Source organism: Meles meles, chromosome 7, assembly GCF_922984935.1.
Source record: "Meles meles chromosome 7, mMelMel3.1 paternal haplotype, whole genome shotgun sequence".
Classification (NCBI taxonomy): Eukaryota; Metazoa; Chordata; class Mammalia; order Carnivora; family Mustelidae; genus Meles; species Meles meles.
Window position 1 is genome coordinate 92854760 of NC_060072.1, and position 11729 is coordinate 92866488.

The 11729-nt window shown below is 33.7% G+C and overlaps 1 protein-coding gene across 1 annotated transcript; it reads left to right on the plus strand.

Annotated features, from left to right (window-relative positions):
* Positions 1-6648: 6648 nt before the first annotated feature.
* LOC123947522 (olfactory receptor 6C74-like) lies at positions 6649-7591 on the plus strand. The gene is given in 2 exon segments (XM_046013803.1): positions 6649-7044; positions 7046-7591. Coding segments are annotated over 2 exon segments (942 nt in total).
* Positions 7592-11729: the final 4138 nt, after the last annotated feature.

The following is an 11729-nucleotide window of genomic DNA, read 5'->3' on the forward strand; positions in this document are numbered from 1 at the left end:
TTCCATCCACGTCCTTGCAAATGACAATATTTTGTTTTTTGATGGCTGCATAATATTTTATTATCACCTCTTCTTTATCCACTCATCTGTTGATGGACATCTAGACTCTTTCCATAGTTTGAACCTGACATTTTTTAGTGTTTTTTTTTCTAATCACATTTGATAAATCTTAAGTGGCAAGCAATAGCAGCCTGAGACCATGAATACAAAGCCACAGATAACTGAAGAAGAATCCAAGAAGAAATTCTTTCTGTCTCCTAGTCTCTGCAGACAAATATTTGACATTTATGGTTTGCCAGTATGGAGGGGCCTGGGTCAATACCACTGAAATCTTACACCTAAGAATAAGCACAATGAATTTACCATTTCTCAAAAAGTATGGAACAGAGATTAGAATAATCTCATTCCTTGTTTTGGTCAAGGTTGTCTGCTTTTAATATGTGCCAGAATGAATAAAATCCTCCTTATAGGAATAAATCATCATCCATGCCATTAACATTTGAATATAGTTTTGAGTATACAATAAAAAATTCACAAGCTTATCAGAGGGAGGTTCAGATGACTAAAACCATGAACATAAAAGAAATAGAGACCTGAGAAGATCTACATATATTTAGCACACAGTCTGTAAAATAACTACAACTAATACTTCCATTGAAGAGCTAAGAAATTCACAACTTAAATAATTGGTATTGGGTGTTTAAGAAATACTTACGCAGCAATCTATAGATTCAATCTCTATGAAAATGAAATCATTATCAAAATACCAATAGCTTTTTAACAGACTAGAACAAATAATCCTAAAATTTCTATACAATCACAAAAAACTCCAAAAAGATAAACCAGTCTTCAGAAAGAAGAACAAAGTTGGAGTTATCACAAATCCAGATTTTGAGATAAACTACAAAGCTACAGGAATCATAACAGCATGATATAGTCACAAAAATAGACATGCAGATCAACAGAACCAGGTAGAGAGCTTAGAAATACATCCACACATATATCGACAATGAATCTATGACAAAGAAGGTAAAAATATACACTGGGGAAAGAGACACTTTTCAAAGAATGGTGTTGGGCAAACTGGACAGTTACATGCCAAAGAATGAAGCTGGACAACTTACACTATACACAAAAATAATCTCAAAATGAGGGAGTAAGGGAGGAGGAGGGAAGATTCTCAATATGGGTTAATGATCTAGATGTGAGAGCTGAAACCATAAAAACTCCTGGAAGAAAACAGAGGCAGTGATCTCTGGGGCATTGGCCTTAGCAACCTATTTATGGATATGTCTCCTTACACCAGGGAAACAAAGGCCAAAATAAACCATTTGGACTACACCAAAATAAAAAGCTTTGCACAGCAAAGGAAACATCAACAAAACAAAAGGACAACCTATGAACGAAAGGCGATACTTGTAAAGAATATATCCAATAAGGTGTTAATAACCTCAACATGTACACCAAAAAGATAAATAATTTAATTTAAAAGTGGGCAGAGAAGATACATGGATATAGGAAACAATTTTGATAATAAGGATTTGGTAGGATATGAGAAAGACAAATATCACAATGATTTAAACAAAAATACTGTACTTTTATCCCATTTAAATGTTCAGGCTTGTATGCTGAAACTCCTCCATGAAGTCACTGCGTTTCTAAGGTAGAAGGACCTGCAATGGTGTCAAGAACCTGGGTGTGCTCTCTCGTTGAATGGTCAGTGTATTTCTAGTGTGATTGGTGGTTATCCTCATGGCTCTAAACAGCTTGTATCCCATCTGCATCACAACAATGAGAGAGGGTAGAGAGCAAGAGGAGGGCAAACTTCTTTTATCAAAGGATAATCCATAGAAATTGCACAACATCTCCACTTACATCCTCTGTTTATAATTTAGTCACGTGGTCACAACAAGTTGCAAGGAAGACTAGGTGTAGGCAGAGATAAATATTCCATTAACACAGAGGGAGTGGAGAATGCTTGGGTATTAAGAAATATCAGTTTAAGATCCACTAGATCATATCACAAAGATTATCTGGAAAAAGACACCTTTCAGAAAAGACACTGAGGTCATGCATAAAAAGAAACCTTAGGTGTATCTACAGGGTTAATGGTGATATATTTAACTTGAGGCAGTGTTTTCTTTTTTTCTTTTTTTTTTTTTCAGATTTTGGGGTGTTTATTTGGGATTCTTTTTTTTTTTTTTTCCCATTTTATTTATTTTTTCAGCGTAACAGTATTCATTCTTTTTGCACAACACCCAGTGCTCCATGCAAAACGTGCCCTCTCCATTACCCACCACCTGTTCCCCCAACCTCCCACCCCTGACCCTTCAAAAGAGGCAGTGTTTTCTATGACAGGTTAGTAAATTCTCCAACTAATATTATCACTTTTCATTACCAACAGAAATACATTTTTTTCCTGCTTTTAAATCCTTATCTGTATTTTTGAATTCAAAACATGACTATGCAGAAGGATAATCACATATTATGGGGAAGTCTAAACTGAATTCTCAGGAGACACAGTTAAAAGTAGATTTTCAGGGTGCCTGTGTGCCTCAGTCAGTTGAGCAACTGACTTCTGATTTCAGATCAGGTCATGAGATCAAGTTCTACATCTGGCTCACACTGGAGTCTGCTTGTCCCTTTCCTTCTGCTCCTCCCTCCTGCCTGTAATCTCTCTCTCAGTCTCTCTTTCTCAAAAAAATAATTTTTTAAAGCAGGTTTTTAAAAATATATTTTAAAATTTTTATTTTTATTAAGATTTTATTCATTTATTTGACCAGAAAGGGAGACAGTGAGAGAGGGAACACAAACAGCGGGTGTTCAAGAGGGAGAAGCACACTTCCCGCTGAGCAGGAAGCCCAGTGCAGAACTGGGATCATGACCTGAGCCAGAGGCAGACACTTAATGACTGAGCCACCCAGGTGCCCCAATATTTGGTAGTTGGGGAGAATTTTGTAATAAAATATAAATATGTGATCCCTTGGGAATGGTGTTCTTGGATCTCATATCCTCCTGCGAATTCTTCTATCATCTATAGATATTTTCCCTCAGGGCCCAGAAAGCATAAATATTCAATAGGATCAAATGTTCACTAATTTATATGGCATTGAGGATAATAAATGGAAAAGAATTCAATGCAAAATAAGTAAATTGTAGCAATGGGGAAATTTAATATACTACTATAAATACCTACCAAAAAAAAAAACCCACAACTAATGAAACCATTTACAAAATTATCTTAAATACATAAGAAAAGACAATCATAGATTGTGAGCTAGAGGGAGACCCATTCAGAGAGGAATAGAATGTCAGTGTAGTCTCTTCAGTACGATGACAAAAGATTTAAAGATTGGAGCAGGGATTATTTTATCTGAATAAATCTGTGTATGTCTTCTTTTGAAAAGGTGTTTGAGTTTTTAGGTCTTTGTCAGAATGATTAAAGACTCAAAAAAATGAAAAGAAGAAGTATGTCTAAAATTTATTTTATTCATTTATTTTTTAAAGATTTTATTTATTTGATAGAGAGAGACACAGCAAGAGAGGGAACACAAGCTGGGAGAGTAGGAGAGGAAGGAGCAGGCTTCCCACTGAGCAGGGAGCCCAATGTGGGGCTCAAATCCAGGACCCTGGGATCATGACCTGAGCTGAAGGCAGATGCTTATAAGACTGAACCAATCAGGCACCACTGGTATGTCTAAAATTTAAAAACCATATTTCCTGTTAGCTATGTTTAACTTATGTTGTTCTGTTTTTACCATTAAAGTATTTAATTTAAATTTTCTAAACTTTTTTTTTTAATTTTCTAAACTTTTAAGTTTTGATTGTGGGGAAAACGATGACAGAAGACAAATAGAATACAGTGAAAATTTGTATTGAAAGTTGTTTTTAAATTTCACCAATATTCACAGTATCTAATGCAAGTAAACATCATTGTACACATTATACACATTGTCTTCTAATGGTTTTGTAATATGAGCTTTGTTAATTTTTTCACAGTGTGTGTTGGGGATAGTTGGTGTGTTTAAAGGTTAAAGTTGGACAAAGAAATAATTTGACATAGTAAAATTCTGTTTTATGTGTTATAGGTATATGTACACCTATAGTTGTTGCCATTGGGATATTTTCTGTAAGTGAAGAAAATTTATAATAGATCACTTCATAATTATGTGAATGTAAAAGGAATGTCCAAGAAAAACAATAGTCCTTTTTTTTTCTTTTGCATTAGTAAAGTGATTTTAATAGTAGTTCTCATTTTTTTAAATCTTAGAATCCTCCTGTAAATGCCTCTAGATATAATTGGAAGCAACTTTTATTTGTCCTTATATATTTATTTTTATTTATATATATGCCTTTTATTTTTAAAAAGATTTTATTTATTTCTGAGAGAGAGAGAGAAAGAGAGAATGCATGTGTGAGAGAGAGAGAGAGAACATGAGCAGCAGAGAGGGTCAGAGGCAAAGGGAAAAGCAGACTCCGCTGTTGAGCTAGGAGCCTAATGCAGGGCTCAATCCAAGGACCCTGGGATCATGATCCAAGCCAAATGAAGACGCATATCTGACTGAGCCACCCAGGTACCCCTGTACATACCTTTTAATAATAACATGTTTTAGCGGACCCTAGGTGTCTCAGTCCTTGAGTATCTGCCTTTGGCTCAGGTCCTGATCCCAGTGTCCTGGGATCCAGACTCATCATAGGCTCCCTATTTGGTGGGGAGCCTATTTCTCCCTCTTGAGCTCCCACGTGGTTGTGTTCCTTCACTCACTATCTCTATCATAAATAAATAAACTCTTTAAAAATAATAATTTATGTTTTTGAGGTTGAAAATAATTACCTTGGTATTAAGACATACAGTATTTTCTTATCTAGTGCCCAAAGCCAACCTTAATTATTTTATTGTGCTTCATGATGAAGACACCAGGGAAGGAAATATTCCTTAGAGATATAAATAATTTTTTGGAGAAATACACTATAATCTGTCCTATAGTTACTTGCACAAAATATTTCACTTTTAAGATGATGACTTGGATAATATAATTCTTCAAACTTAAACCTGATTTCCAACTGACTAGCATAGAAAATATGAAAATTCAATTGTCTCAATGTATGCCAGGTGTTGAAAACAGTATCCTACAGTTAATATTACTTTAAATTTTTAAAATTTATTTTATTTAACAGACAGAGATCACAAGTAGGCAGAGAGGCAGGCAGAGAGAGAGAGGAGGAAGAAGGCTCCCTGCTGAGCAGAGATTCCCGATGCAGGGCTCAATCCCAGGACCCTGGGATCATGACCTGAGCCGAAGGCAGAGGCTTTAACCCACTGAGCCACCCAGGCGCCCCAGTTAATATTACTTTAATTATGAGTTAGCTGAGTGTCATTAGAACAGGGAAATAATGCTTCCTAAAACTGGTGTCACCTCTGTTCTGAGATACAATATGTGTTTGAAATGTACCAAATACTCTCACTCCTCCTCTCCGTTAGGACATGCTGATCTCAAAATTGTTCAAGTTTTCAGTCTGTATTTTAGACAAAGAATAAAATGGTAAGTATAAAGCACAAAAGCAGATGGGGAAGAATTTTATTGGTGAACATTTTCTCCTTAAAATTTTTACTTACTAAGTAACATATTTTAGTTACCAATTTATGTTTTTATATTAAAAAATTTTGTCTTAGTAATTTGCCTATTTTAAATCTTCTGCTAATTTTTTTATCAAACTCATTATCTTGTCTCTTTAAATCCTCCTTACCTTCTATGTTTCTGTAAAGTCTTGTCTTTATCTCCCTCTTTTCTTTACCTCTAACATCTCAAACACTTTCCTGAACACTAATTTGTATATTTTTCTCTGCATCTCTACCATTTATTCTCATTTTCACCTTATTTTACTTGATCTATTCTCAAAACCATAACATGCAGAGGGAAACTGAGCTTTTTTCTTATATACACTGAAATTACAGTGTTCCCACTGATTTTGTTTCAAGATACAAACTGGGAAGTGGGGATACTGAAGAAATGGAAATACTAATAAGGATGGCAATAAATAAATTCCCAATGCCTCAAAGTCACTTATTTGAAATTGTATCTCATTAGCCATGGAATTAAATGACACAAGAATCAAGCATTTGAGTTGATTAGTTGAAGAAAATGGTAAAGTTATGGTAGCCTTATTTATTGATGACAGCAAGGTGTGTGTGCGTGTGTGTGTGTTAAATGCATAAATGGGCTGCTGTACTTTTAATGACAGATACCATTTTGTTTCTAGCATGCAAACCTTTTAATTGAACAAAAAATGACATCCATTCCAATTGTGTAAATTCAAGAGAGGAAAAGCATTTTTCTATGTTTGATATGTCTCTCTAATTTCCATCAAATTTATTTCCTTAAAGAATCAACAATTTCTATCATCATATAGGTTATTCTCCAGTAGAATTACAAACTGAAGATGAAATTCGCTGTTCAGATACTCTGAAAATGCAAACTTCCTGGCATATCCATCTTCAAAACCTGAACGAGCATTGTGTTACTCTATCTGAAATGTCCCTTGCTAACTTTATTTTAGACATTTAAATCACTATTATTTTTCCACTGGGATTGTCAATTTCTTTCTGTTTTTCTTTTCTGTTTAGAACTGGAAAAATAGAGGACAGTAATGGGAAACCACACACAAACGATAGTGTTTATCCTGGCAGGTTTGACTGATGACCCACAATTGAAAGTTGTGTTATTTGTCTTTCTGCTTCTCACCTATTTGCTGAGCATCACTGGTAATCTGACCATCATCACACTTACCCTGGTGGATATTCACCTCAAGACCCCCATGTATTTTTTCCTTCGGAATTTTTCCTTCTTAGAAATTTCCTATACTACTACATGCATCCCTAAATTGTTGGTTACTATGGCAAGTGGAGACAAAACCATTTCCTTTAATTGTTGTGCAACTCAAGTGTTTTTTGCCTTCCTTCTTGGTGCATCTGAATTTTACTTGCTGGCTGCTATGTCCTATGACCTCTATGTTGCCATCTGTAAGCCCCTGCATTACACAACCATCAATCATGAACAGTAAGGTCTGCATTCAACTTGTCTTCTGTTGTGGGCTTGCTGGATTCTTTACCATCTTTGTACCTCTCCTCTTAGGCATAAATCTTGACTTCTGTGCCTCCAAAATTATTGACCATTTATACTGTGATACAACTCCCCTCATTCAGATCTCCTGCTCAGAGACACAGCTCATTGAAACCATGGGATTCATTTCTGCATCAATGACACTTGTGGTCACGTTGGTAATGGTGATAATATCATACACTTTTATTGTCTTAACAAGTCTAAAATTCCCTTCAACTAATCAGAAGAAAAAAGCTTTTTCAACATGTTCTTCTCACATGATTGTGATATCCCTTTCTTATGGCAGCTGCATCTTCATGTATGTTAAACCATCAGTCAAACAAAGAAAATCTTTTGCCAAGGGAATTGCAGTGCTCAATACTTCCGTGGCTCCACTTTTGAATCTTTTCATCTATACTTTGCGGAACAAGCAGGTGAAAAAAGCCTTCTTGAACATGATACACAAGATTGTTTCCTTCTCAAGCAAATGAATTCCTGTTGCATTTTATATAAAGGAAATGAACAAAGGAACCCCTAATGATATCAATATATCTAGTAGTAGCTTCCAATACACAGTTTCTTCTGGTTTGTTATGGTTTTTTTGCTTTCATGTCTTTGATATTCATCTTTATCTCTTCTTAAGCATTATTTGCACAAAAATCTTTGTTCCAAAGAATTTAATTTTCTTTATGTTCTGCAAGAGATACTTTTTTCTCATCACATCCTTTACCTGTGAGCAACTGAAAGAAATGGAGCTAAGTTTTCAATATGTCTCTGTCAGCTTTGAATTCTAGTCAAGAATATGAAGTATTTTATTTATTTTATATTTAATGTAGCATACAATGTAAAAGTTATTACAACTCTTTATTTGTACCTATTTACAACCTACTTAAAACTATATTTATTTATATCTTTTGAATTACTGTTGAATTATATATTTTTGAACTTATATCTTTTGAATAATTTTGTATTATTTATATCTTTTGAATTATTGCTACACACTCTATTTAATGAAATAAAAAGATAATTGTGGCAGAGAATAACCATTAGTGTTGATAATCAAATTAGAAAATATTAGTTTATCTTGAAAAGATTGTGGGGGCATCTGAATGGCTCCGTCAATTAAGCATCCACCCTTGATTTTGGCACAAGTAATGATCTAATGGGTTTGAGATCAGGCCCCATGTCACATTCCATGCTTACTGGGGAGTCTCTTAAGGATTCTCTCCCTTGGGGCGCCTGGGTGGCTCAGTGGTTAAAGCCTCTGCCTTCGGCTTGGGTCATGGTCCCAGGGTCCTGGGATAGAGCCCTGCATCGGGCTCTCTGCTCGGCAGGGAGCCTGCTTCCTCCTCTCTCTCTCTGCCTGCCTCTCTGCCTACTTGTGATCTCTCTCTCTGTCAAATAAATAAATAAAATCTTAAAAAAAAAAGGATTCTCTCCCTCTGCCCTTCCTATCATGCACTCTTGTTCTCTCATTCTAAAATAAATCTCTAAAAAAAGTAAATAAAACTAAAAAAAAACCACAAAAAACATTGTGCATTAGAGTATATTCCATTGAAACTAGTTTAATTTGTGTTAGAGAATTATGAGCAATTACAAATATTTCAGTTAAACCTGACAAATAATATACTAACAATCATAAGAAATTATTGAACATACCTGCCTCATGAAGGGTAGAGCAGCTTAATAATTTCAGTAAATTCCTAAGCCTGGTTTGAGAATCATCCTAATATGCACATCAACTTCTGATGATTTCATGAGTACAAATGTGTTGAAGAAATTATAAGTTATTAATCACACATATTCTTGTATCATTTTGAAAGATGAAACTAAGGATAACATTTTTTCTCTTTTATTTATCTTTCCTATAATTATTTCTTCCCATACATGGCATAGATTTAGAAAAATGTCATCTCATTTACTGAACTTAATATATAAATTTCATTTTGGCAAATAGGAAGTATATAAGTTTCAAAAGAGAGAATATCTCTCAGGATATGATAATAGCTAAGCTGATATGTTACATGATGTAGCTAATATTTTATGCAGAAAAAAATACTTGATTGTGATCAGATTCTGAAAAAGTGTCTTTCTTTGGTTGTTTGCGTTTTTTAAAATATCACCTCGTAATAACATTACAGTTTAGTAAGTTTAACTTAATTATTTTTATTTGTATTTTTTATTTTAATTCTAGTTATTTAGCATATATAGTAAAATTGGTTTCAAGATAGAATTTAGTGATCCATCACTTACATGTAAGTGCACTTACAGTGCTCATCACAAGTCCTCTCCTTAATACCTATCGCCCATTTAGCCCAGCCACCGCCGACCTCCCACAGTTTAATCACTTTTATTGGGAAGTTTGGATAAGAGTCATAGAAGGTAAATAATCACTCAATGGATATGGAGTTCATTTGGATTAGAAAAACAGAGGAGACTTTTCTGTAAATTTTTATTTTCCTCTTTCTATTTCTAAACTATAATGTTGAACATGGTGGAGAATATCACTCTGCCAAATCCCTACCTAAATGTTTTAATGTATTCCCTCTGCCAAAATTTCTCCTTCTTGGAAATCTCACTCATACTGATTTATATTCATAAATTGTTGATAACTCCCTTGACCGAAGAGTAAACATTTCCCTAGAGTGTTGGTACAACTCAATTATTTTTTCTTCATCTTTTTGGGAGCTTCGGAATTGTGTACTCATATGTCCTATGACTACTCTTTTGTGGTCTGCAATCCACTGAGTCACTTGATCATTATGCCCAGAAAAATATGCTACCAACTTGTATCAAGTTGTATTAGTTCATGGGAACTAGGTTCATCTCTTAACATACTTTGAGGCACAGATCAAAGTTCACTTAATGGTATTTGGATATCTAATTGTTTCAGCTGTAAGTGCTGAATACTATGCTACATCCACTGAATCACTAAAGAAAAACTCTCTAAGACAGAAAACAGAAAACAGTAGCAAAAACCAATGAAGACAGAAGTCAAATCTTTAGGACATAAATATAATTGATACATCTCTAGTTAGGTTCATCAGGGAAAAATAGAAGACACAAATTACTGATGTTAGCACTATAATATGACTTCACTACAGATCTTGTGGATATTGAAAGAATAATGATAAAATATGAACCAGTTTTTGGCAAAAATATATAATTTAATTGATAAAATCCGTGTAAACCATAAACTTCTAAAGCAGTCAGAAGGAATTTATAAATGGAGAACTTTATAACAGCTAAAGTAAATGATTCATAGTTATAAATGTTTCCCCCCAGCACACACACACACACACACACACACACACACACACACAAATCTAGGTTTAGATGGCTTACTTATGAATTATACCAAAAATTTCTAAAAATACCAACTATACACACATTCTCCAAAAAACTGGAATAGAGAATACTCAATTCATCCCTAAGTCATCATTATCATGACACAAAAACACAGAAAAGGAATTAAAAGATAAAATAAATTCAGAAAATATTACTTATGAATACAGATAAAAAATCTAAAACAATATATAAAAATTAAATCCAATAACATATTAAAATGATAGTATACAATGATCAAGTGGTGTTTATTTGTAAAATTCACTGTCCATTTAACATTAGAAAATATATTGATGTAATCCTTAACATGCATACACAAATGCATCAAGCAGTATGAGAAAAAAATATTAGCATTAAAAAGAGAAATAGACAAATCCTTATCATAGTTAGAAATTTCAACAACTCTATTCAAAATGGGCAGAAGTATCAGGCATAAAATTGGTAAAGACACAGTTGGACTCAACAACACCAAGAATCAACTGTATGTAATCAGCATCTATAGACCATTTCAACCAACAACAGCTATATACCTTTTTTCCCAAGCTCACCAAGACAGATCACATTCTGGGCCCTAAAACACACTTTAAAAATTTTAAAGACTAGAACTGATGCAATATTGGCTTTCAAATGACATGATATTAAACCAGAAACAAATAAAAAGAATGAATGAGAAATCTTAAATTATGTATAGATTAAATAACACTTCCAAATAACACATGGATCAAAAAGGAAATCTCTAGAGAAATTTAAAACTTCTATATTTATTATTTATTTATTTATTTTTGTTGTTATGTTCAATTAAACAACATATAGTACATCATTAGTTTTTGATGTAGTGTTCAATGATTCATTTGCTGTGGAATAGCATGGAGGACCAGGAAGGGAGGGAAAACTGAATGGGAAAAAATTTTTAAATAACATTTAAATAAGTGAACAGAAATATTTATTAAAGTTTGTGGGATGCAGTGAAAGCAATGAGGGAATTATAGCGTCCAATGTACTTACTAGAAATGAAGAAAAATCTATAATCAGTTAACTGTTTCCACTGTAGGATATGGCAATTAAAAGGATAAAAATAAGGAAGCCTTATGAACAATTCTAAAATTTGATAACCTAAATGAAAGTGACCATTCTTTGAAAGAAACAATTTGCCAAAAATCAAATAAGAATAATCCAAAAAAGTTTATATCTAATAAAAATTCATTTAATAATTAATTTCATTCTAAAACAGAGAGCATCAAGCATTCCATGTTCATAGTTTCTTAGAATACTATTGATACCACC